We start from the raw sequence: 27590 nt of genomic DNA on the forward strand, positions 1-27590 counted from the left end.
CCTTACCCACCTCCTGAGCCTCATCTCCTGGTACAGCCTCCATGCGAGACTCACTCACTCTGGCCTCACAGATCTGTCACTCCACCTTCTTCTGCTTCTAGAACTTTTACTCAAGTTATTTCCTCTGCCAGTAATGTCCATTCCCCGCCTTCCCCCTGTCCCCACACACAAGCAAAGCAGTACCTATCCTTCAAAGCCCAACTCAAGTCCTATCTCTCCTAAGAAGCCTCCCCAAATGCTCCGACATGCACTTAACTCCTTACTCCCCCTAAACTGCCTAAGCACTCTGGATGCCTTCTAAAGCACCTATCACTCCCAATCTTGTCTTTAAAGTAGGCTATCTCTTCCTCCACACTTTGAGGCATACCTTCCTTCTCACTGCTGCACAGCCTACCTCTATGTACTGGGGCTCCATAAATGTTCATACGGCCAACTCAATCCACCAGCTGTCTATCCAATATCCCAGTGGATAAATCCAGACAACAGGTTACAAAATACAATGGTTTACCTATACTTCCCACCTCTCCAGATTACGTCAAAGGTGTGCTTGTGTCCTGAGTGGGGCAGAAGCTGACACAACTCCAGACCCTGAGACCCTAAGTAGTAGCACACTAGATCCTGTTTATTTTAACTCAATAAATGGAACTTCCAGAGCCGGGACTTGCAAACATGATGTCACCAACCATGCATATATGTAAACGTGAACACCTCGGCAGATTAGCAGGTTACTAATTAGCTCAGTCACTGAATCTGGGACAACCACCATTTGCATCACCTCACCAGCCCCTCCAGCACAGAGCCCATGGTGGCTCGAGCCTCAGCTCACCTTTATAGTAAAACAAGCAATAATCAGCAAGCACAAACCACCTCCTTTTCCACAGCCTCATTCCAGAACTGTCCTGCAAAGCAAAGAAAAGGAATCAGGACAGTGTTTGAGTGTACTTTTCCCCTTCCCCAATCTTGACTTGCCCATATTCACTCTCTCTTTCAAGAAATTAATGAATTTTTATTTCATAGACATTCTTTCACTAGGAAATTAAATTTTAGATTCAGTGATGATTGAGCCCCAGGAAGTTTGTTGTTGTTGTTGTTTTTTTCCTGGAAACAGATTCATATATTATAAGCATCCTTCTTTTAGAAAGAAATACATGGATTCAAAAATACAGTTCTTCCTTTAAGAATGAAATCAGCTTTTAAGAAAAAGTTTTGTTTAATTAAATGCTATGCTGTAAAATGCCTTCACTTAAGCTGATTAGAAAACTGATTTACACATTATGAAACCAAGAGTTTAAGTTAGCAAATTAATCAATGAAGCAAAGTTCTCATTTGATTAAGTTCAATTCTCCACCACAAGAGACTGATTTTTTTTCTACCGTAAGAGACTGTACTTTTCTTCCATTCAATTAAAACAACCTGGATTTTCTTGCTATCAAATTGTTTCATAATAAGAATCTGACTTGACTCTTCTAAAATGTAAATCATTATATTTATGAAAGCCATTTTAGGTGAATGTGAAAATTTTTAAGAAGACATAATCACAGTAGGAAAATAGTAGTGTTTTAGGATCAGTTTATTCCTAAACCTAGGACAATTCCAGAGCCTTTTTAGCTGTTAAAATTGTGTTCCTTCTGCAAAAGTTTTTGACAGGTTTAATTTTTTTTAAAAAAGCCCAGCTGGCGTGGCCCACTAGTTGAGTGTCAACCTATGAACCAAGGGTTCATGGTTTGATTCCCAGTCAGGGCACATGCCTGGGTTGTAGGCTCAATCCCCAGTGTGGGCATGCAGGAGGCAGCCGATTGATGATTTTCTCTCTCATCAGTGATGTTTCTATCTCTCTCTCCCATCCCTTCCTCTCTGAAATCAATAAAAATATACCTATTTTTTAAACTAGACAGTTTCTAAACCTAACAACATGAAGTCTGTTCATTCTTTACTTACTGAAGTGCTAAAAACAAATTTAACTTGCTGAGTTCACCCATTTGTTGGTTTTATTTTTTGCATTGACCAGATAACTTCTAAGCATATGATAGTTGCTTTGTTTGGAAAACTCCTCTCCACCCTTCCATACCTGGTTCAAACGTCACTTCCTCTGGGAAGCCTTTCAGGATTCCCCCAAGCACAGCTACATTCTCTCTGCTGTGTCCACAGGGCTCCACACCCACCTCTGTTACAGTCACAGCACAGCCAAGGGATTAGGGGGTGGGGCTTGGGGAGAATTATTTATAATTCCTTCCTTCTCCCTCCACATTTCAAAGGACCATTCTTTTATTTAATGGGCACAGAGATGCAAATGGAAAAAGTCAGAGGGTTAAATTACTCAGGGGAGAAAAGAGATGAGCGGGAGTAAGAAAGAAGAGTGAGAACAGAGCTGGGAGGGGAGGGGTATCCTTAAGAGAGGGGTGGTGCCAGAGGAGTGGTGACAGAAGAGGCTGGAGAGCTGTGGGAGTTGCCATGGGGATCAGAGCTGGGGAGACAGATTTCACGGGGACTTTTATGGATTTCTTCTGTGTGGTGTGCAATGTAATGCCCTCCTGTCTTCCCATAAATCCTTTAGTAAAAATTTACATCATTGCTTTTGGAGTTGGATTTCTGTTTTTTTTTTCAGGTAACATGATATATGAGAGAATGTGCTGAGTGAGGGGATGACATGGGAGACATGTGTCTATTTGTGTCTCTCCCTCCCTCATTCCCTCCCTCCTGCAGACCTTTAGTTCCTCAAGGGCAGGAACCACATGTTATTCATCTCCTTATACCTGCTGTGAGAGCATTTAGAAATGGCAGGATGAATGAATGGATGGATGGATAGCAAGAAGAGAAGGAAGGAGACAAGAGGGACATGGTCTCTGGCCCTGGGCGCTCACAGACTCTCCATGGCCAGACGACCAGAGGCAGAGCAAGTGATGGGGAGGACAGAGATGAAGGATGGCCTCGGGGCGATGGAGCTGACTGGGAGGGCTTCGTGACTGAATGGATGTGGGAGGAGGAGGAGCTGGTGGCGGTGCTGAGGTTTCAAACTGAGATCCAGAAAAGTTGACTTGAGGGGTGGGGGTGGAAGAGGTGAGGGTGAGGAGACAAGGAGCTGAGATTGACTGATTTGGAACTTGAGGTGCGAGGGGGCTAGACTGGAAAAGAGGAAAAACAGGGATTTTTCGGCCCAATGATAACAAAGACTCTAACATCAGGAAGGCAAGTGCTGGTGGGAAGGCTGGATTCGTGTTGGCCCACCCACACCAGCGCCTGGGTCCCAGCGCAGCAAAGAGCACCAAGGGCCAAAGTGGGCAAGTGGGTTTGGGGAGGGAAGCTGTAGCCATTGAGGGGCGAGTCTACTCATAAAAACGAACAGCAAATTGCTCAGTGCAGTCAGTGGGCAAAAACTACCTGCTTCAGACAAACTCAGGAATAGAACACTAATTATGAGCCTGTCCCCAGCTCCCAGGAGCCAGGGTAAGGAAAGAAATCAGCAAGAGCAATCCTATCCTCCCCACCCTCCCTCCTCAGCCTCCTCACCTGCTTGTGCAGCCAGCCCCTCACCACCACCGGAACATTGGGGTTCCTCCGAATGGCTTGGTCCCTCTTCCCGAAACTGTGGACTTTATTGCTGGACTTGATGATCTAGGGGAAAGCAGACTTGAACTCTAGCAGCTGCGAGGATTTAAGGAGGCACCAAAAAAGCACATGTGCGATGGGAGAGCTGCAGGCTCCCTCGGCCTAACTCTCCGTGCCAGCGCCCTTTGATCAGAAGAACAGCGAGGAGACATGGGCCAGGCCTGCACATGGCCACAGCCCTCTAATTAATAGGCGAGCCCCAGACCTGGCAAGCTTCCCATCTGGGTCACAGAGGAAAAAATTTAAAGGGATATTTCAATCAACTTCCACCAGCAGCTGTTGGCCCCAATATGTCCTACAGCTTTCTGGAACAAAGCTACTTTTTGGTCCCAGACTTTGCCAATTACCAGCTATGTATCCCTGCTAGCTGGGGGCGGTCTCAGCACCTCTCCCCTGCAAGGCTGGCTCCTTTCCCTGCTCCTCAGTCAGTGCTCCCACAGCTCGAGCACAGAAACCTCTGGGCCTTATTCAAGGGCACCCTTCCTCGGGGCCATCTGTCACAAATTCCTCCAGGCCGCCTCTAACACACACGTGGCCTTTCCAAGATACGCCTGGAAAATGAAGATGCATCCAAGGGCCTAGATGCCAGTCCTGGTTCTGTCAGCAATCCCCTGTTTTCTTGGACAAGGGACACGCCCCCAACTGGCCTCGATTTCCCGATCTATCATTGCGGGAGAATACTTCTCATGTGTCTCCTTCACAAAACTAGGGTCAAGGTCAAAAGGGCTTCTGATTACGAAGGGGCTTGGCAACTATAAGAGAGGGGACAGAGGGCATGAGCAGCCAGGAGCTCACCTTGGGGCCCGGTTTGGCCTCCACGGTGGATGTGGTCCCAGTTGTGGACGTTTCGCTGACCATGCTGGACGGCCTTTGGTTTCTCTCTTGCTTCGACATATGTGGATTTGGCCTGTGGGGGAGATAGGAGAATCTAGTGAGTAAGTGCCAGACGGAGGTAGGAAGTGGAATCTGAGATTATTCCTGCTTAGAACTGGTTGATGGGCCTTAGGCAACCTAGGACCGACCTTTTGGGGACCGCTTGACTCCAGATTGCAGCCTACCCACGTGCTTCATGGAATCCAGAGGATGATAGAGGGTCACATCCCTACAGCATGACACCCCACAAAGGGGCCAAGACAGTCTCCCTGCCTGCTGTCCTAAGGTCCCCACATTTACTCTTACTCACGTGTCTATGGCAACTTCCCCATCACACGGTCACACACCACTCTTCACAACAAGAGCAATCCATACCACACACACACACACACACACACACACACACACACACCTCCATTTCCCTGGCTCACAAAAGAAGCTGCTTATAATTAGTAACAAGAAATCACTTGTGAGCACATCCACACCCCCAGATACACACGGAGACGCACTTACATAAACGCCAGTAGGGCCTGCCTCCCAAAATAGACTACTCAACGAAGAGTCCTATTCTGGGAACACTCTAGTCGCCCCAAAATAGAGCCACTGGAGATATTAACCCCTTGAGCCAGGCCTGGAGAGCAGGAAGAATGAAGCATGCCTGGGTCCCCATGAGGACCCGGGGTACATCCCAATCAGCGTCCAGCGACATCATTCTTCCCTCTCGCCCTGGAGGACCAGCACTTTGGGGACAACACTCTAGAGACGCCTTGCAGGAACCCTTCTCACCTGCCTCCACAGAGCCCCAGCATTTGCCACAGTTTTTCAAAGCAGCGAGGCCGCAAATGCCTCCCCACAAATTCAATATTATCCTTGAACGGTTCGGGGCTGATGCCCAGACGCTGCTAACTATGGGACCAGTGAGCCTTCCTCAAAGCGCAAGTCCCAGAGGAGGCTGGGTTTTGTCCACTGCTCTGCCAGGCAACAGGGTCCAGGCGGCTGCAGGAAACTGAGGCTCTTTGCCTGAGGAGTGGAGAAAATCGGACCTGGAGGCCGGGCCAGGACCCCTCAGAGATGGAGATGGAAGATCCAGGCAGGACACAGCTGAAGACGGAGCGCTCTGATGGCCTTTCTCCCGCCTCCCCTTTACAGAGGTGCTACGAGGGGAAATCCTAGTTTCCACCTTAGAGATTAAACAGGCGGCTTCCTTGAAAAAGCAGTGCTGCTCGAAGAATAAGGGTTCCTTCCCACGCCCCAAGCCAGAGCCCCGGGACCCCGCACCATCAGGGAGGTTCTTCACAGAAGGACCACAGCCGCGGGCACCAGCTTTCCAAGGGGCTGGGTCCTGCCGGATGCTTGGCAGCTGGAGATGCAAGTCCCTCGGGCAGAAGGCTCGCTCACTGGCTCCTTATAGGCTCAGGCACTCACTCTAGATTCCCCGCCTCCGTCCCAGCCAGACTTTTGTCACTGCTCCCACTCAGAGAATGTCCCCACACTCAGCCCCACTCCCTGCTGGCAGAGGCTGTGTCTCGCTGTTGGCAGAGGCTGCGTGCAGCAGGGATCCTCGCCGGCTGCTGGTGGGCAGGGGCTCTGAGAGGCCGCCTTGTCTAGGCCCTGCCTCCAGAAAGAACTATGTCCCTAACGCCTTCCTGGGACCTGGTCTTGCCTGACTTTTCAGATTTCTAAGGTGTGAGTCAAGAAGAAATCTCAGGTCACCTCCGTTATGGCACCCATCTCTCTAAGCCAGGGGTCCTCAAACTTTTTAAACAGGGGGCCAGTTCACTGTCCCTCAGACCGTTGGAGGGCTGGACTATACTTTAAAAAAAACTATGAACAAATTCCTATGCACACTGCACATATCTTATTTTGAAGTAAAAAAACAAAATGGCAAAAACACCCGCATGTGGCCCATGGGCTGTAGTTTGAGGACACCTGCTCTAAGCTAAAATTCAGCACTTAATATGTAACAATGAAAAGGGTTTGGCTGAGATTTTATCAAGTTTAATTTGCTCCCACTTAAGACTTAGTCAAGACTTATAGAGAATATTTGAGAAATATTAAGAAAAAAAAATCTGAAAGAAAAAAATCACCCTAGTCCCACTACCCAAAGGAAAATCATTTTTCTAATACTTGTTATATTTACTTTCATTGGTTTTTTATACCTGTTTGTTGTTTGTTTGTTTTGTTTTTGTTTTTTGGGGGGTGGCTTTTTGTTTTTATATAACTGTGATCACACTGTTTGTGATTTTGCACCTTTATTAAGAAAACTTATTATAAACATTTTTCTCCATTCCTTTAACTCATCCACATCATTTCAAATGACTGTACCGGATTCCATCCATTAGATGCAAAAACCACTCTTCCACTGTGGGGCAGAGAAAAGAGGATCTGGATTTGTGACTGCCCAGGAAATCCAGGACAGAGGGCCACTTGGCCATTTCTGCACCTTACCTCTGGAGCTCTAACTTTAATCGTCTTCTTGCATGCCAACCCCCATCTCCTCCCCACACTGGCTTCTGAAATGCTGGCTGGTCGAGGAGTTCCCAGGCCAACAGCATAGGAAAAAAGATGCCTGCCCTGCAGTGTCGGGTGAGTGAGGACAGAGGGTACAACCACCACCCAGGGAGCCAGCTGCGAACATATTTCAGCCGGAGGAGACGTGGTTGCGGGCCCAACACTGAACATCAGTGAGGGGCAGGGCGGGGAGGGGGGGTGTCACATGAAGACAATTCTTCATGCCTACAGAGACCTCTGCTAAGCCACACCCAGAGAAAGCTGGCTTGTAAGGACATGTGACTGAGGTCCACACTAAATCTTCCTGCAGGGAGGGGACCACTGTTGTCTCTACAAGTAAAGAGTGTGTCTTCGCCAGGGCTCCCTCCCCATGGGCAGGGACAGCTCCCAGCTGAAGAACAGACTGGCCCCTGACCTGGCTCACCGATACACTGAGGTGCGCACGGCTACCCACTCGGCCAAATACCAAGATCTGCCTTCAGAGGATGTTCCTCAGAGTCGCCTCAACGTGGGTTAGGATCTCGTAGGTCCTCCACGGCTGACTATGACTTCTGGAAATAACTGGAAGTTATCCAGAATTACAACACAAAAAAATAGAACACTGATGGCCATGCCTGGGACACCATTTGGTATCCAAAAATGAGAATATAAAAAAAATCTCAAAAACAATTTTCTCACTTGGCTGAAAAGCTGGTTCTGTTGGAAACTTCTAGAGGCTGTTCACCACACCGTTTTAAGCAACGGGAACATCAGTGGCGCCCGTGTGAAGCCTCCGGAAGAGACAACACTGAAGGGATCATCACTCAAGTGGATGTACGCCTTCTGGTACATTTGCTTCAGTCAGTTACATCTTAGGGTGTGTCCCCACTTCATTTTTAATTTTTTTGTTAATCCTTACCTGGGGATATTTTTTTTCCATTGATTTATTTTCTTTTATTTATATAATTATTTTTAGAGAGAGAGTTAAAAGGAGGGGGAGACGCACAGAGAGAGAAACATTAATATGAGAAAGACACATCAATTGGTTGCCTTCAACATGCGCTCCGACAGGGGCCAGGGATCAAGCCTGCAACCAAGGTACGTGCCCTTCACTGGAATCGAACCTGCAACCTTTCAGTCTGCAGGCCAATGCTCAGCTAGGGCGAGATACCCCCTCTTTAGAGCCTGGCGGGAAGACACTGATTTGTCCTCAACTCCTCAGACCAAGTATACTCCCGGCAAGTTTCACCCAAGAACCCTCCTCGTCCCCCAGAGAAGTGCATGTGCCCTGAGCTGAGCAGCTGGGAAGATGGCTGGGTTCCCAACAGCCTGCCCCCTTAGGCACGGGAGTCACACAGATCTCTGGAGAGGAGACAAAACCTTGCACATGCTATGGGGAGGCAGACTCTCGTGTCATTAAATAAAACCTATTAACTTAAAAGCCTGTTTGCCAGGTTTCTGAGCTATCTGGATTCCCAAAGTACAGTGGGATGAGTTGAACAAAGACTTTTTCCTGGATTTGGGCTACACAAATGCCGGTTATTTTGCTGGAAGGCTCTGGGCTGAAGCTCAAAACAGTGAGCTGGAGTTGTAACTCAATTGCCTCCCATCTGAAGGGAACAAATGAAATTAGGACCAGACAACACTCAGTCTGGAGAAGCTCAATAGGAAAATGACTCCATTGTACTCTGCACTTCCTCAAGGATATGTCAGGTGAGCCTGGGCAGGGAGTTACTCTCTTGTCCTTCCGTTTCTCTGTCGGTAAAAGGAGCCGCTGCTGCTTCCTACGTATAAATGCACACAACACTGACAGAGGGGGCAAGAAAGGGAGGTTCTAATTCGGAAGCTATTTTCTTTCTGTTGGGTCTGAACTTAGGTGGGTTTGGTTGATGGGATCCTCAGCTGCCTCTCAGTCACCATCGAGAAGAGGAGCAACTGAAGTGGAATCACAGCAAGACCCTTCCCTACCTACCGCCATCACAACAGGTAGGTCACCAACCCTTAGGGGCAGGTACACAAGGTCAAGCAAGCAGAGGGGCTGGGCTATACTTGTCCAGCACCTACTATGTGTCAGGCACTTTGCCCACATTATCTCCCTTGACCTGCAAAGCCAGTTTTACCATCTCCATTTCATAGAGGAGGAAACGGAGGCTCATAGATACATGACTTGCCCAAAACAGAAGTTGGACTCCAAAAACCTTGGGCCAGAGACACCAGCCCACAGCCAAGTCCCCAAGTCTGACAGAGGCAGGCTTTTGCTCTGTTAGCTACAAGACTAATCCCCAAACCCAGAGGATCCTGGGGTGCTGGAAGGACCAGGAGCCCAGAATAATTGGGTCTCAACAAAGCTCTGCAGCTGACGGACTCCTCCACCAAGTCACATCGCTCCTCTGGGCCTCAGTTTCCGTTACTGTAGAATGGGGTGAAAACTACTCTTCTCTCACAAGGCAGTTGTATGAATTGAAACAACGCTTAGAAAACCACGAAGAATTACTCTAAACGAAACGCAACTTGTGACGGTCACCAGTGGATACCCCAGAATTTAAATCTTATTTTTTTATTTCCAAGGCACTTCTCTCTAGAAAGCTCAAGATGCCAAAAAATTAACTTCTGAGCAACGATCATTTCCTATAAATGCCCCTATAAACACTTGATGTGGGGCTTCTTTAAAATGTAGTAGCCTTGTGGCTGGGGGACTGGACTCCCATCCTGTCCCCGGGGGAATAATAATGCCAGGAGTCTTCAAGGTGAGGATAGGAGGTTAGAAAGCTGTGGGGAATCGGGAATCTCTTACTGAGAAGATATCATGAGATGATACCTATATCCCATTAACTCCTGGAAAAATAGGCCCCCAAATTCATGCTCTGTCTTCAAGGATCCTACACAGAGAACTCAGCTAAAACTATTGCTATGAAAGGAGGCACATTCAAAAACAACCAGCAAATTTTTTTAAGATGCTGACACCCACCACCTAAGCGGTATGGAAAAGCAATGCACAAGGAAAAGCAAGAATAAAAGGAAGTGCTTGTCCCAAACAGGCAGACTCCTCCACACCCCCTCTTCCCAGAGAAAGACACACACAGAGACAGACCGCCTACCCTTACTGTACACTCCCAACACCCTGGGGAGTTGTCTGACACGGGTTTTCATTCAGCAACTATGGCCTCATTACTCAACTATGGCTTTGTGTGTTCTTCCCCCTTCCCCCACAATCCTCTCTGGAACACAAGCTCCATTTCCCTACGCCTCTCCACCCGGGGAGCTGGAAACCAGCCCAAACAGCACCCCTCATCTGTCATGAAAATAATCCAGTGAGTCTCTGGGCTCCCCCAACCCCCGCTCCCCAAACCCCAGCACTTCCCTGAATTCGGCCTGAGTCCCGCTCTGCCAAATGACCCTGGGCCGGTCCCTTCCGCTGTCCAGGGTGCACGTCTGTCTATGGGAGAACCAGACCTTGACCTCTGCCATTCCTCCCGCCTCTGCTCTGCTGTTTCAGACGTGCTGCAATGCTAGCAAGAGCCTCTGGCGAGCCCTCTCTGGCCTGTCTGCTCCTCCTGGCTCTCCAGGCAGCCACTTCTCTCCGTGGGAAACAACCTTTCTAATGGAGATCTGGGCACATCCCAGACCAGGGGAAGGTAAAGGAGAGGACAGGGAAGTCACAGGAGGAAGCAAAATGCCTGTTTGCAAGCGGCAGCTTCCTTTCCACACCCAGGGAAGCCACCATGCAGCATTTTCACCCAGCACAGACAGAGCCGGAGACACGGTGGCCGTGTGGCAGTGACTGCAACCCGTGCCAATGTTCCTCGCAACATCAACATCAAAAGCCAAGCCAACACCCAGATGTCTGAATGAACTAAGGACACTATCACCACCTCTTCCCCTACCCGTGACTGTCGCCAGTGCAGTCTCCTAGTCCTAGACCAAGAAGGAAAACTGAACAGTCTAAGTTTCTGTATCTGCTTGCCAGGTGTTTCCATTTTTCCTCCTCTTCTCTGCTGTCATGGCAACCAAATGCAACAGGCAAAGCCAGCCCAAGACTGTCAGTCCAGAGTGACGAGGAAATGGCTATACAGCCACAGAGCAACGCGTAGGCCTCACAGCCCAGGGCTCAGGTGATGAGCAGCAGGACAGATTCCGCCTCCCTGCTCCATAGTACACCCCCACCCGATCCTGTGCTCCAGTCTCTCACCATCAGCTTTTACCAATTTGTAACTGCAGGAGGGAAGGGAGACAGCCATCTCCCGGCAGCAGGAGATACCCCACCCCCCAGGCCCATAATCGGCACCCACCTTGGAGAGCCTGCCCTGAAGCCTGCAAAAATGAACCCCCAGAGAGGTCAAAGGTAAGGAAGGTAATGCTTACCTTCAGCAAGACAGCCTTTTAAGTGTTATTCTCCCAACACCACTCATAACATTCCAGGCGATTCCAACTCGTAGTTCTTTTCCAAACGATCCAATGAGAAGACAGAGGGCTGCTCAGACCCCAAGGGAAGGAACAAGCTAAACTCACTAGGATGCCCTGAGAGGCAGGCTAGGCCAGAGCCCTCTCCTTGTTAGGAAACTCCAAGGACATCTTGGGTGCCTTGCAGCTGGCTTCTGAGCACAACAGCAGGCATGTGAACTTCCGGAGCGCATACTCTCTCAACGAGGCCCCACCTCAACATCAAGAGCTTGACAGAGCCTGGGGATCAGCGTACACAGCATGCTGTCAGTCAGCTGCCAGCGTCAAGGCTCCGGAATGCTTTTTCTCCTCTTCACCGAGAGCTGCAGAGGCGTCTGTCAGCGGCTTCCCGGGCAGACCAGCACCGAGGAGAAAAATGCGCCCATGCAGATCACCAACCACCAAAACCACAGCCTGGAAGTTCCTTGTGCCAAGGCTTACCCCTCCAGGAGGGCCCCCTGTGTGTGGCCCTTTAAGCCACAAAGGGGCAACCACAAGCTCCCAATTTGAGAGAATCACTGAGAATCAGGAATGAAGCTTAAAAAGAGGAGCCCAAATGATCCAATCACTGGAAACGAGGCCCTGCAAAAAGGCCTGCTAACATTTTCTGAAGAAAAGACTACCAAGGAGGCTTAGCGATTTCCAAACAAGCGTGAAGTTATTAGATCAAATGTCATTACAATTTGATACAATTACAATGAAAATCTCTCAGCAGCAGTCCCCTACTTAGTTACCACATCAAGGCCCGAGTTACAGCCAAGGAAGGGGACTGTCTCTTGAAGACCGCTGAAAGGACAGGCAGTATGTGCAGTGGTCAGAGGCACCGCATCTGGGGCCAGACTACCTGGATTCAAACCCTAACTCTCACTCATTGGCTGTGTGACTTTTGGCAAGACTCTTAACCTGTGCCTCAGTATCCATGATAATAATGGTATCTTCCTCAGAGGACTGTTATGGAAATTAAATTCATATATGTGAAGCACTTAGAAAAGTACCTGGTAATAAACAGTAAGGGCTACACGTGTTAGCTGTAAAATGGTAACAGTGTTATCATTCATGAAAAAGCCAACTCTTAGACTCTAAGAGGCAGATTATGTCATTTAATGTTAAAGATGAAATTCCAGATCCTGAAACAAAGGATGCTGGAAAATCTCTTTCCTAGAAAATTGTGACTGAGCTGAAATTGGCCTGCCTGTAACTTCTACTCATTGATCTGATGCCTGCCTTTGGCAGCCACGCAATAAATGTTCCCCACTTCCACCAGCCAGTCCTTCTTGAAGACTTACAGCCCATCCTCCTTCATCTTCTCTCCTACAGGCTAAACATGCTAGGCCAGGGCTTCTAGACCACTCACCATGATGGTCCCCCTCCTCAGGGGAATCTCAATTGCTCAACATCCTCTTGAAATTTATTACCTAGAGCACAGAGTTTATGGCCTGGCACAGTGGTCGGCAAACTCATTAGTCAACAGAGCCAAATATCAACAGTACAACGATTGAAATTCCTTTTGAGAGCCAAATTTTTTAAACTTAAACTTCTTCTAATGCCACTTCTTCAAAATAGACTCGCCCAGGCCGTGGTATTTTGTGGAAGAGCCACAGCCAAGGGGCCAAAGAGCCACATGTGGCTCGTGAGCCGCAGTTTGCCAACCACGGGCCTGGCATATCCTTGGAGCTCCATAACTTGAAATGAACAAATGAAGTAGTCCACAGTGCCACGGTACACCAGAACTATTCTCCCCTTTCTCTATACGTTGTACTTTTCCTAATGCTGCCTGGGCTTATATTAGCTTCTCCAACAGAGATTTCCACATGCCTGTCGGCTTGGGTGTGTAGGGGTGTCCCCTGGGAACAAGGCTGGAGGACCTGTTGAATGACAATGAATTTGGTTCTGACAGTGAACTCAGTAGCATAACAGAAAACACTCTAGTCATGTAGTAAACACTCTAGTCATGCAGCAAAAGAAGCTTGTCAGTGACAGATTTGAAAGGTCCTGTTTCCCTTAATAAATCTTAACTATGGATTAAGTGTAGTCATTGGTGCTGACCAATAAATATTTCTAAATTCTAAACTAGTGGCCCGGTGCACGAATTTCATGCACAGGGGGGGGGGGGGGGGGGGGGTCCCCTCAGATCAGCCTGCACCCTCTCCAATCTGGGACCCCTCGGGGGATGTCTGACTGCCGGGGGATGTCCCTGTGGGATCGGGCCTAAACCAGCAGTCGGACATCCCTCTCGCAATCTGGGACAGCTGGCTCCTAACCACTCACCTGCCTGCCTGCCCAATTGCCCCTAACCACTCTGCCTGCTGGCCTGCTCACCTCCAACTGCCCCCCCTGCCAGCCTGCTTGCCCCCAACTGCCCCCCCCACTGGCCTGATCGCCCCCAAATGCCCTCCCCTGCCAGCCTCATGGCCCCCAACTGCCCTCCCCGGCCGGCAGCATGGCCCCCAACTGCCCTCCCCGGCCGGCCTCATGGCCCCCAACTGCCCTCCCCAGCCAGAGGCCCTCCGCAGCCCCGTGCCTGGCCCGGCCAGAGGCCCTCTCCACGGCTGGGTGCAGAGCGCTTGCTTCGTCGCTGGAGCGACGATGCAAGCATTCCGCGCTATGGGTGCCGCCATCTTTGTGGCAGAGTGATGGCCAATTTGCATATTCCCTCTTTATTAGATAGGATCTCTTCCCAGGTGCATGGTAGAAATGCACTTCCCTGCCCCTTTGAAGTTAGGTATGGTCATGTGACTTGCTTTAGCCAATGAAATGTGAGTGAAAGAGCCAGTGCACAATTCACTAAAGTTCCCTTTAGCGATCATGAAGCAAAGAGATGGAGCTTCCCTCAGTAAAGGTGACAATTAAGGTTTCTTTCTTAGTAAAAGTGAGAATAAACGTTAATTGCTTTAAGTCACTGAGATTTTGTTTCATATTGTTACCATAGCAGACCCTAGCCTATCCTGACCAATTCTGTATTACTGACACAGTAACTAGAATACTCAGACCTATGTCCTTTGGATCCACCAAAACATAGCGTTCACATTTTCTTCTCCATGCTTCTACTATGCAAGATGAAAAAGCATCTTTCAGTGGGCATGCACCTGTTACACCAACCAGCCAGGTGAGTTCCTGCCAACAGTAGGGGAGATGTGTTATCTGTTCACATCAGTAATACGCTAAAGGAAGTTACAATGGAGACATTTTTTTTTCTTCCCATAGAAAAAGAAACTGTTTATCTGATTCAAAGCCCTCTAAGATTATCACTGCAGCCCAAAGAATGATGGGTATCTGGAGGAGTCTTAATGATGAGTGAAAGAATCTGGGAATAATTTAGGAGGGATGAAAACCTGAATCAGAATCACCTGAAGGCGTGTTAAAACTCAGGTTTCAGGGTCCTACTCCAGAGTCTCTGATTCAGGAAGTCTGGGGTAGGCTCGAGAATTTGCATGTGTACCAAGTTCTGCTTCAGAAACCACACTTTGAAAACCACTGCTCTAGAAGGATTCCCACCAAGAAGCCAGGGTGAAGGCTTTGCAAGTAGAGAAACTGTGGCCTTAACAGACCCTCTTTGAAGAAGAAATAGAGCCTGTTTTCCTTTCCACCCAACATAATCTGAGAGCTGATGTGTGAAGGACAAAAATGGTCCTCACCTTTCTCTCCTCCCCACACAACACACGACACAACAAAGTCAAGCTCCTCTTTACAAGTTTGTAACAGTCATCTTATTCGTTGGTACTTTTTAAAAATGGTTTCATGCCTCACTCGCCCTCCAGAGCAGCGGTCGCCAACCTTTCGGACCTCACGGACCACCAGTGGTCTGCAGACCACCGGTTGGCGACCGCTGCTCCAGAGCTCCACCAGGAAGTAAATCCGAGTGTGTTTCAGGAGGAAGCCATTTAGATAATGGGCTGCAGCCTTCTCACCAACCTTGTCTTCACAACTCCCTTTCCCAAACCCCCACTACACATCAATTTTCTCACCCTCTGACCCCACCAAGACTGGCCACGCTTCCTTCAGCTGTGAACCACCCTCATACACGTGCACACCGATCCTTATCTAAATCCTCCCCCTTCCTCCTGTTTAGGGCCAGACACTTCAATAAAGTCTTCCCTCTCTTTCATCCCCATCACAGACAATCCATCACCATGTCCTATCAATGTTACCTCCCAACTATCTCCAGAATCCATCCAGTGCTCTTCAGTTTTCACTCTAACTCAGCTGGCACAGACCCCTCTCTCTACACTCACCCTCTCTGCCCTCGAGGGCTTTGCCCACGTTGTTCACGTAGACAGGACAGGTCTCAATTTTAAACAACAGACCTTCCCAGGATGGAGAGGCCTTCCAGGATCCCTAAGCCAGGTTAGAACGGTCTTTTATCAACTCCCATTTAACCCTTTGTTTCCTTGGTCATGAACATGGGTCACATTTGTGATCTTCTGTTTGATTATCTATCTTCCCTATTCAGCCGTCAGTTCTTCACAAGACAGGACCACGTTCGCCTTCCTTGCTGCTGTAACTGCCGTCCGGCATCGCCCCTGACACAATGTAGGCATTCAGTAAGTATTTAGTGAGTAAGTGCAGGGATCGCCACATCAGCTCATAGGAATCCTCCCTTCCTCTCAATGCCTGAAGCACTTTCTGCCTCCTTGAAGGAGTGTCTGGCCACACCGGTGCACCCCCACCACTCCAGATAAGCCAGCACTCCTTATGACAGCCAGGAAATGGACTCTACAGGGAAAGAGCGACCCTTGAAAAGAACATCTCTTCCTTGGAAACGGAAAGGAATTGAGACTAGCTACAGAGATATTTTGGTAGAATACAAGAGGCTACCTTTCCCAGAAGTAATCGGGGGACAAAGTCTTTGTTAACATGAGGAAAAGGAGGTATGTGTGACTGAAGTATTCAGTGATAAAAGTCTGCATTTTTCTAAACGTTGGTAACTTCCCAATTTAAGCATTCTGATGGATTCCCTATTCAGACCTTTCAGAATGACAGGTGCCCAGGTCTCCAGGATGCCTAAGAAAGGGGGCTGAACCCAATGACCTCTCAAGAGCTTCTGACCTGCAGGGTTCTATAAACAATTTCATTCCAAGCTGGAATTCTTTACACAGCAATTCTTTCTCAAATTAGAAGACAAGATAGTCTTTGTCTTCCACTCATTCTCTAATAGTAATGCTTTCAGAGTCAGGCCCCAACCCCACAGTTTGGCCATCATGTCTCCTAGGCCACCAGCATAAAAATAATTTAGCAAGCAGCATCTGACTAGGGAAAGGTTAGACCTGACTAAAGAGATCAAGCTGGAATGACATCTGGCTTTTCTACTTCTAGCCATGCAACTTGGGGCAAGTGACTATTTCTCTGAGTCTCAGTGTCTTCATCTCTAAACGATGATGATGACCTACTCCTCAGGATGACCGCAGTAAATGAGGTATGCATGTAAAATCCCCAGCACAGAGTAAACATGCAAGGAATTACTGTAATTCAGGCGTCCTCAAACTACGGCCCGTGGGCCACATGCGGGTATTTTTGCCGTTTTGATTTTTTACTTCAAAATAAGGTATGTGCAGTGTGCATAGGAATTTGTTCATAGTTTGTTTTTTTTTTTTAACTATAGTCCGGCCCTCCAACGGTCTGAGGGACAGTGAACTGGCCCCCTGTTTAAAAAGTTTGAGGACCCTTGCTGTAATTATAGAATTCTAATTTTAAAAGTTCTGTAAAATAATTATTCTATGCTGAAAATACTACAGAGATAACATGATGTTTGGAATTTGCTTCGAAAGAATCTGGGGGGGGGGGAGTGCATAGATGAAATAAAATCAGTCGTGCTTTGAAAATTATTGAAGACGAGCAATGAATATATTGGATTTATTACTGTATCTCTCTACTTTTGTACATGTTTGAAATTTTCTATAAGAGAAAGTTTATACGTGTAAGTATCAAGGGAGGGAAATGCTGTAAAACACGAATACTGATAATTTATTTAAAGATCCTATTTGGTCTAGGCCAGTGGTCGGCAAACTGCGGCTCGCGAGCCACATGCGGCTCTTTGGTCCCTTGAGTGTGGCTCTTCCACAAAATACCATGGCCTGGGCGAGTCTATTTTGAAGACGTGGCGTTAGAAGAAGTTTCAGTTTAAAAAATTTGGCTCTCAAAAGAAATTTCAATCGTTGTGCTGTTGATATTTGGCTCTGTTGACTAATGAGTTTGCCGACCACTGGTCTAGGTGATTGAACACAAGAAAAATAACTTGAAGGAAAAAAACAACGACACATAAAGCCAACATCTCTATTAGTTTCTCAAACAGAATTGTTTTCTTGGAACAGAATGGCCTCAGATGAGAAGGGAACACAGCCACCTGCACAGGGTCTCTGCCTTCATGTTTGGTTGAAGAACGCATCCTGCTTGGGCTGCGTGTGCCTTTGAGGTAGACGGCCCTGGGTGGGAGACCCATCTCTGAGCTCCCCCGAGGCCCTGCTGAAACGGGACCGAGGAACAAGAAAGTTCCTGTGTTGGGAAAAGCAAGCATGAGCTCCAAATGTCCAGGGTCAATGGGTGTCCCCGTCCTCCTCTCTTCTAAGCCCTGGCTTTGGGCTCTTACTTAAGGCTTCCTTTAGAGGCTGGTTCCGCTCGGTCTGAGGCTGTATTTAAGGTGCTTTCACACCAGATGAATGTGTTAGATGTCACTTGAGGAAAAGAATGGGTTCAAGGGAAAGAGAGCTTTTAAGGGGCTCTGACAATACCAATCACAGGCATCCCCATGTCATCTCCCCCTTCCACCTCTCCCCACTGAGAGAAGTCCAGAGACTGCAGAACAAAGTTCTCCCATTTCACCAACCACTCCGTGCCCCTCTAGCTGAGAGAGAAAATAGTCCAACAAGCTTTGTTTTGAGCAAATGCCTTTAAGCTCCCAAGCTCTGCCCGGGAAAGAGAATATTTAAAGTACTTACTCTTCTTGAAGAATAAAGTCACTGTTTTCTGGAGAAAACTGCCCACTCACAGGATGCCTGAACGCTGTGGTCTGCTGGTTATGGCTACAGAGACAGAAAAGGAGATAATGAAGGAAAAGTCATATGAATGAAAAGGATTATAGACACAACAGGTCAGGAATGTCTGAGGACGCCTGATCATCACAGACGCCTCCCAGGGTGAGAAGGTGGGCCTTTCTGCTGAGAGGCACTGAATCTTTTACAACCCAGCTGTACTCAAACGCCAAGAACTTCCGGCTGAGCCCTCGCCAGGTAGCTCAGTTGGTTACAGCAGCGTCCCAATACACCAAGGTTGCGGGTTTGATCCCCAGTCGGGGCACATACAAGAATCAACCAATGGCCCTGACCGGTTTGGCTCAGTGGATAGAGCGTCAGCCTGTGGACTCAAGGGTCCCAGGTTCAATTCCGGTCAAGGGCATGTACCTTGGTTGCGAGCACATCCCCAGTGTGCAGGAGGCAGCTGATCGATGTTTCTCTTTCATCGATGTTTCTAACTCTCTATCCCTCTCCCTTCCTCTCTGTAAAAAATCAATAAAATATATATATTTTTTAAAAAGAATCAACCAATGAATGCATAAATAAGTGGAACAAACAAATCTGTGTTCTTTCTCTCTCTCTCCCCTCCCTCCCATTCCCTCCCTCTCTAAAATCAATTAATAAATAAAAATGCTTTAAAAAAATAAAGAACTTCCAGCTCAGGTGCTAGAGGCCACCTAAGACGCAGGGACTTCAATTCTAGGGATGTCTTGGCTCCAGGAGAGCACTGCATCTCAGAGAGACATTCCACGAAGCACCGACTCCAACAAAAACGGAGCGGCTTAGCAAAGAGTTGCTTTAAGACGGCACGAGCTAAAACAAGAATGAAGGAAAGCAGACGGCCCTTTCAACAGCTCCCAAAACCCATGAACCAGGGAAAGAATTCTAAGAATTAACCACCCACCCAGAAAAAAAAAAAATAACTATCTTCTTAAAATTCTTCTCCCTACTACAAAATGTCTTCACTTCAGTGATGGATATGAATGTATGGGCATGTCTCTGCAACATGACCTGCACGATTTCAACACTGCAGAGTTCCCACCACCCTTTTGAAGTTAGGAGGGATCAGCTTCCACGCCAAGCTGACAGGCACAACCAAAGTGTGTAGGTGTTTTGTGTATCCACAAAGGCTGCCTGGTTCTTTGAAAGGAAGGAGGAGCTGGCTCTAGAGACCGCTGGTTTGTTCCCTGAATAAACTAACCTAACCTCCTTTTTTAAAGAGTATGATTTGTTTGAAAATGTTTCCCCCAGTCACAAATCAAATTTTAGAAAATTTTAGAAAATATAGACAGAAAAAAGGTCACCCATGATCTCACCACCTCAACATATACCTTTGTATATGCTCCTTCCTAGCTTTTTAATTTTTTTCCTTCTATTTAAAAAAAAAAAAAGCTGTGATTTTACTGCATTTAGAAATCTGTATTCTGCTTTTATCACATCCTATGAACACAGAAATTTTCCTGTCATTAAGACTTCTTCATTTGAAACAGCTGAATAATAGTCTCATCATACAGATACAATTTTCTCTCATATCGCAAATTGTTCAAAAACTATTTCCTGGCCGTGTGTGTGCCAGGCTCTGCTTTAGATGCTGCAGGGACAAGTGAGACCTTACCCGACAGCACTTTCGCTGTAGAAAGATGAACATTCTTCTAACGCTGGACATTTCAGGCACCCTCCCTGCCCCACTGTTATAATAAACTAGAGGCCCGGTGCACAAAATTCATGCACAGGGGATGGGGGCGGTCCTCAGCCCAGCCTGTACCCTCTCGCAATCCGGGACCCCTCGGGGGATGTTCAACTGCCAGTTTAGGCTCGATCCCATCTCTTGCAATCTGGGACTGCTGGCTCCTAATCGCTCACCTGCCTGCCTGCCTGATCACCCCTAACCACTCTGCCTGCCTGCTTGATTGCCCCTAACTGCTCGCCTGCCTGCCTGGTTGCCCCTAACCACTTTGCCTGCCTGAACACCCCTAACTGCTCACCTGCCTGATTGCCCCTAACCACTCTGCTTGCCTGCCTGATCACCCCTAACTGCTCACCTGCCTGCCTGATCACCCCTAACCACTCTACCTGACTGCCTGATTGCCCCTAACTGCTCACCTGCCTGCTTGATCGCCCCTAACCACTCTTCATGCCTGCCTGATCATACCTAACTGCTCGCCTGCCTGCCTGATCACCCCTAACCACCTCTGCCTCAGCGCCCCCCCCAACGGCGGCTTTGTCCAGAAGGATGTCTGGAAGGTCGTTCGGCTGTCCGATCTAATTAGCATATTACACTTTTATTATTATAGATACATCTTTGAGTATAGGCTTTTTCTGCAATTCAAATTATTTCCTTGGCTTAAAGTTCCAGGGGTAAGATGACCAGAGCATGGTCTTAAGGCTCCTAACACAGATGGTTAACATGTTTTCACTGTCAGAGTCCATCCATCATCTCAGTTTGTTGGTATTAAAGTGTTAGCCTCACCTCCAAGTTGAGCACTGAGCCAACCCAGAAACTAGTAGATTTAAATGAGCATAGCATGAAGGTTTATAAAGAAAAAATCTCTAGGCCTACAAAGTTTTTCTTACTCTGCCCTGGAGCCTGGTCAGAGCACCCTGCGTGCTGGTGTCTGGGGTAAGCTGGCACTGAGGCTAGAACAGCCTGAATCCCAATAAGCCAAAGGTGAAGCAGGCAGAACCAGGCTGCTCCCTGGTCCCAGACAAGCCCTTAGACTCCTATGCCCTCATCTGGCAGGCAGCATCCTGGTCTTCCCAAGACATGAGCATCTGAATAAGGGTGGGAAGCAGGCTCCCTTAACTAAACCTGTTTCAGAAATCCTTGCACCGCGTAAGAGAGGCATCTCCATTCACCAGGGAATCTGGAAACACAAGCTCTAATCTAAGCCTGCCTCCTTTCCACCTGCAGGAGAAAAAGGCCCTGCTCATAATGGGAATAACAATAAAGCAACACCACCACTATCCACTCTCACTGCTTAAGGGTTCTCCAGTCCTAAAGCCTTTCCTTACCCATCTCAGCTATTAACACCGACCACCCCATCTTATGAATGAGGAAAGGTGTCAGAGAGGTTAAGTGACTTGTTCAAGATAACTTCGTCAATCTGTGACAAGACTGGGACATGAGTCCAGGTCTTCTATTGCTAAATGGCATTCTCTTTGCATGATAACCTGCTGTCCCCTTCCCTTAGGAGTCTGTGGGGCTGGAAGCTTCCTGGCTGGTGATCACCCCTAAGGGTGACAGAAATCCCTAAAGACAAGGCATCAGGAAAATAGCACCATCCACTGCTCTCCCTGTCCTTCCCTCCTTCCTTCCCTCCCTCCTTCCCTCCCTCCTTCCCCTGTGCCAGGGCCAGGGTCTGACTGACAACACCAACGTGGCTCTCAGTAGCCCCCAAACAGCCTCTGGTCCTATCACAAAGTCAACTGGGTGGAACTCGGGTGGAATCAGGCAAAGAGCAAATCTTCTATGTGCTTGGAGCAGCATCCAGCATCAGCAACCACTTCACAGACACCACACAACCTTAATAGCAACTCCTGGGCTCCCCACACCCAACCTGTACGAGCTTGACAAAGCCCAGAGTCTTGGGTAAGTAAATCCTGAGCTGAATGGCGTAGGCACTAAGACGAAGTTTACATTCTAACGTTAGAAGGAAGATAGTTTTTAAAAGTGGACAAAAATACAGCTGTCATTTCACCAAATATAGAGGTAGCTTCCTAACGTTTCCTCCCTAATATGAATGCTGCCCTTTTTGCAAAAAAAAAAAGGTATCAACCACAGCATCATTAGCATCATTTCCTGCATTTACACGAAGCCTTAAGTGTAGTCACATTCGTCACCGCATTGGACCCTCCCAAGTACCCACTGAGGTAGGCAGGGCAGGCATTTTTATCCCCGTGTTACACAACAGGAAACAGGATTCGGGTTATGGGATGGTATTGAACACCAAATTTAAAGGGGGAAAAAAGAGACACATATATTGAGAAAAGAGATGAACCAAAGTAATGCCTCCGAAATACTGTTTAAAATTTGATCATTTCTGATCAGACTCACCCAACTTGCTAATGGCAAAGCTTCTGGTTCAGCATTTTTAGAGCAAAGGAGGAAATTTAGGTCCTTGGGCTATTTTATTTCATTTAATCTTCCCAAGTACCCTGTAGGGCAGGCTGTGTCTCATCACACCACGCCACCGGTGAGGAAAGGGAGGCCCGAAAAGGGTAGAGGACTTGCCCACAAGGACAGTCAACTCCTGCGTTCCTGCATCTCAGTCAACCTCCTCCCGATCTCTTTCTGCTACTCCAGACTCACCCTTACAAACCAAGGCTGCCTAGTACATGCTGGAGCCCTCCACCCACCACATTGCCAAGTGTTCTCACCTTTCCTGGTGTCTCCCCACCCCTTGGCCCAAAAGCCCCCCTCCTGCCCATTTCCTGATTTTCTAAAACGCATGAAGGATCTCATGTACTATAGCCCTGTCGCAGGACGCATTTAGCAGGCACAGACAAATCCCCCGAAATACCTGTTCTTAAACCTGAATTGCCACCTTGCTCCTTGGTAGTGATGGAGATGGCCCGGCTGGAAGCCAGGTGGCTGGTCTCAGGGGAGCACAGAAACTCTCTCTCCTCCATACAAGGGCTTCAGTTTCTCGTTAGGCCACTGAGATAGTTAACTTGGCAAATGAGGCCAAACACAGCCCTCGCCTTTATTCTTCTATCCCGCTCTTCTCCCAGGAGCAGCCCCTCCGCGCTGAACAGCAGCCAGTCTCGCCTGGGAGAGGACCAGGCAGCAGGATGAAGGTGGCAGGGAAGGATGATCCCCGAGAAGGCGGGCCACAGGTCACCATCTATGTAAACCAGCACGTCTTCACAGGCCCCGGGCTGGGAAGGGCTAGGGTTAGGCCCTGAAGAAGCCCGACGGCAAACACAAAAGAGAAAAGCGTGAGGACCAGGGAGAAGTGGAGACCGGCTGGAGCTCAGTGTAAGGAAGAGCCCACCTGCAGCCACAGACAGGACCAGTCCAAATGCACACGGGTCCTGTAGTTTCTTGCAACATTTTTGCAAGATTGATTTTTCCGTGCATATAGACTTCGACCACAAGGCGAGCAGTGACTCAGGTTGGTTAAGCCTAAAGGTTCCAATTCCTCAGCATGGCAATTTGGGGGGCATGGCAAGAAGCCGTGGGGTTATGTGAACGGTGCTGGGGAGTGGAGGTCAGAGCCCCCTGGTGCATCTGGCTTTCTGACAGCGGTGGTATTGGTACGCTGAGAGGGGGGCAAAGCTGCCCTGACAGCTTTAGCTCTCACCTGACCCAGGTTATAAAGAGAAGAAAGGGCTTCAGATGTCAGAAAAGCATCCGGCCTCACAGCCTCAGGAGGAACTCTATCAAGGCTCTTCCCATTGGCGTGCTCGGCAGCATGTGCCACGCTGGGTCTCCTGGCCCCTCGGTGTGGCCCCCAGAACAGTGCAGAAGAGTTACTGAAGCTGCTTTCAGCACTGCCCCCAGGCTAGTTAAGGCACTTACTATCTTTGTTCCAAAGCCCAGTGACTCAAGAAAACCAAGGATTCTGGGTAACCTAATGTACTCTTACCTTAGGTCCCAAAATCAGTAACTGAAACTCCAAGAACAAAACGAATTGCCTCCCCATCTTCTTCCGTTTCCACTTGGGCTACTGAGTCAAGGGCTACAGCAGCCAACCGTTGAAACCGCTTTCCACATTTCTTAAGCTCCTTTTTGTTTTATTTTACTTAACACTTTTTTTTCAAAATTGCTCGTTTAGTGCAAAGTGTCAACGTGGTTCATGTGGCATTTCCTGAGAACCTGACCCAAGTGGTCTTCGGAGCTCACACTACTTTGAAAATGTCAAGATTTTCGACAGCTCGCTGCACACGCGAGTTAACTCTGACGGGCCCTTCTTCCAGAAGCATGGGAATCAGGCCTTGATGAGCCAACACATGGTCCCCACACTCTCTCCAAGTGGAAACACAGTACTAACCAGCCTCCTTCAATATCTGCCCTGAGCAACAAGTCAGCCCAGAGCCTTGGAGTCAGAAGATCTGGCTGCAAACCAGAGCAAGCCGCTTCACCTCTCAGCCTCAGTGCTTCCATCTGCAAATAAAGAATAATAATATCTGCCTGGCCGGTGTGGCTCAATGGTTGAGCATCAACTTATGAACCAGGAGGTCATGGTTCCATTCCAGGTCAGGACACAGGCCTGGGTTGCAGGCTCAATCCCCAGTGTGAGGCGTGTAGGAGGCAGCGGATCAATGATTCTCTCTCATCATTGATGTTTCTCTCTCTCTCTCCCTCTCCCTTCTTCTCGGAAATCAGTAAAAATATATTAAAAAAAAAAAAGAAGAAGAAGAATGTCTTCCGAAAAGGTTGTTGTGAGGATGAAATGAGGAAACATACGTTAAAGAGCCTTGCACAATGCCTGACATACAGAAGGTATGCAATGAACATTTGCTAAACCTGACTGTGCCTTGGTTATGGTAATGGCTACTGGTGCCTAAATTTTTACAGGGCAAACATAGAACGAGCCTCCTCCCCCGACTCCCTCCAAACCTGATACTCCTCCTCCAGGCGTCCTTATTTCCATTCACAGCATCAGTCCAAGCTCCTAACCTTGGCTTAGAAGATCCTAGATGACTTGACCCCTGCCTAGCTCCACCTCTTCCTGTATCGCTCTCCTCCTTCCCCAGTCACACTGGCCTCCTTTCTGCTCCTTGAACGCCAAGCTCTTTCCTACTTAGCAACCTTTGTACCAGCCGCTGTCCTTTCAGCCTGGATGCTCTTTCCTCCCCTCTCATGACTGGTTCCTTGTCATTCAGACTCAGCAGAATCATCACCATCTCAGAGCCCTTCCCAACCACCCACTGAAGCAGGCTCCCAGTCACGTCACAGCACATCACCCTACTTTAATTATTACTAACTGTTCTTTTTCTTACCTACAAATGTTTTTGCTATTAGCAGTCTCCCTGACTGACGTGTGGTCCCGGAAAGCCAGGACCTTGTCTGTCTTTTCACTGCGATCATCAGTCGACAGCAGTGGGTAGCACTATTCTATCTGCTGAAGGAGTGAGTGAGAAATGACCAAGGAGACTCCGACCTTAAAGTGAGGCCATGCCTCCAAACAGGCTCGCTAACCCTACAAAAGTCTGGGCTCAGATAACAACGAGGCAAGAACCTCAAAGGTCAGAAGCCACAGAAGGCAGTGGCTTTCTGCTCTGACTGCCAGAGGAAAGAACAAGGAGACGCTGACATGCCAAGAACGCTTCGTCCTTGGCTCCCTCCCAACTGTTACAATATAATTTGGAGAAATTAGCCCTCCTCTGCAACATCCCCCACCTCTGCCAGGGAAGGCGAGTGCACTCGGAGAGAATCAAAGAACGGAATGCAAACACCAGAGAGGAAATTACTGAGCGATTAAAAACACATACAAGGATAACACAAACATTACCTGGATCTCCCTTTGGTGAACTGGGCGAGTATTTGGTGTGAAACCTACAATTTGGTGACTTGATTATATACTCTCTCATAATGCTCTCTACTTACTTCAGGTATGTTTGTTCTCCTCCCCCTTGCCCCCTTCCCTATCTCCAGCAAGATCCTAAGTGCCTGGAGGGCCGGGAGCAGTGCCTCACTTGTTTCTCCTGTCTCTCCCGCAGCACAGAGCAGTGATACCGTGGAGCAGGCACTTGAACTCCTTTATCTCAACAGCCGGAGCACAAACACACATGGCCTTCGGGGAGAGGCTGTGCAGAACCCATCTCGTTTTCTGAGGTCAGCAGCCCCGACCGATCACAGATTCCTCAGAGAGAGCGGGCGCGGCAGGGGCCCACGGGCCCTGATAAAGGATCCTACACCCAGGCGGAGACTCCACCAGCCTTGGGGTGCAGGACGCAGACCAAGGAAGAGCCTTCCCCTCTCCCACCACACCTGACTCAGTCGCACACCCAACTAGGCAGAGACACTGAAATCCAGCCAAACCCCAGACCCACCACCCGGACGGCCAGTCTGTAACTGTTCTCCTCACCCAGAGGTACCAAAAGGGGCAGAGCCTGGCACAGATGGGGCGTAAGAGAGTCGCAAAATTAACTGAGATAACGTAAAGCTCTCACATCTTGCAAAGAGGGAAGTTCTGTCCTTTCCAAACTCTGAATTCAGCCGACAGAAAGCCCTCTAGTGCATTAGGCTCTCCAGGTGTTTTCAGATCCACTCTACGGCCAACGAAGTTCCTAAATCACCCCTTCTGACCCAGTGACCCATGCTGCAAACCTACCTGCTTCCCGAGTTCCCACATGGGGCCCCGGTACTTAGGGTTGCTGTTTGTTAATAGGATGTTTTCATTATGGCTTCATAGGACCTCGATAATCATGAAAAGATTAAAGGCAAACGCCTGATAGAATGAGGAAATCAAACCCAGACAGCCTCCCCTTTCCTAAAGCTCTTTATAAAATGTGTCAGGGAAGCAACGTAATAGGAGCTGAGGTACAGCTTAATTACTACCAAACCAGTCCCAGCACCCCACCGGGGGTGTTGAGGGGAGTAGCCTCCCTGTGTCTTGCTTTCCTCATCTGTCCAAGGAGGGGTTGGTCTCCCCACCTGGGGAGGCCACCCAAGGCCTGCAGAGCATGAACCCCCAGATCAGAGTCAGAAGTTCAAATCCCAGCTCTGCTGCACACTGGCTGTGCCCGACCCTGAAGGAGTTAGTGATCTTTCTGAGAGTCGGTTTCTTTATCTGAAAAAAAGAGAAGACCATTGCAACCTGACAAGATTGTTTGAAGAGTGCCGGTAATGTGTCCGGCCTGCAGCAAACACTCAACCTCCAGTGCCTGTTAGATTTTTCCTGTGCTAGCTCTAAAACTCTCCTCTAATCGAGTTGTTTTATCGTCTTCCACGTTGCCAGGTGCAGTGTCATTAGCCCTGCACAGAACAGCAGCTCAAGAACACATTCTTGCCAAAACCGGTTTGGCTCAGTGGATAGAGCGTCGGCCTGTGGACTGAAGGGTCCCGGGTTCGATTCCGGTCAAGGGCATGTACCTTGGTTGCGGGCACATCCCCAGTAGGGAGTGTGCAGGAGGCAGCTGATCAATGTTTCTCTCTCATCGATGTTTCTAGCTTTCTATCCCTCTCCCTTCTTCTCTGTAAAAAACAAACAAAACAAAAAAAAAAAC

The 27590-nt window shown here is 48.4% G+C and overlaps 1 protein-coding gene across 3 annotated transcripts in view; it reads right to left on the bottom strand.

Moving 5' to 3' along the window:
- PLEKHA7 (pleckstrin homology domain containing A7) overlaps positions 1-27590 on the bottom strand; it is a 206336-nt gene that overhangs the window by 63505 nt on the left and 115241 nt on the right. The window contains exons 4-7 of one of the 3 annotated variants that reach the window (XM_054725413.1): positions 18342-18425; positions 4402-4513; positions 3508-3612; positions 827-899 (exon numbers count right to left, since the gene is read on the bottom strand). In XM_054725413.1, coding sequence (XP_054581388.1) covers positions 827-899; positions 3508-3612; positions 4402-4513; positions 18342-18425 — 374 coding nt within the window. Of the gene's footprint in view, positions 1-826; positions 900-3507; positions 3613-4401; positions 4514-17244; positions 18078-18341; positions 18426-27590 lie in introns of those variants that run through there. The other 2 variants (XR_008557980.1, XR_008557979.1) reach the window with 2 other exon arrangements.

Source organism: Eptesicus fuscus, chromosome 13 (genome assembly GCF_027574615.1).
Source record: "Eptesicus fuscus isolate TK198812 chromosome 13, DD_ASM_mEF_20220401, whole genome shotgun sequence".
NCBI classification, from domain to species: Eukaryota; Metazoa; Chordata; class Mammalia; order Chiroptera; family Vespertilionidae; genus Eptesicus; species Eptesicus fuscus.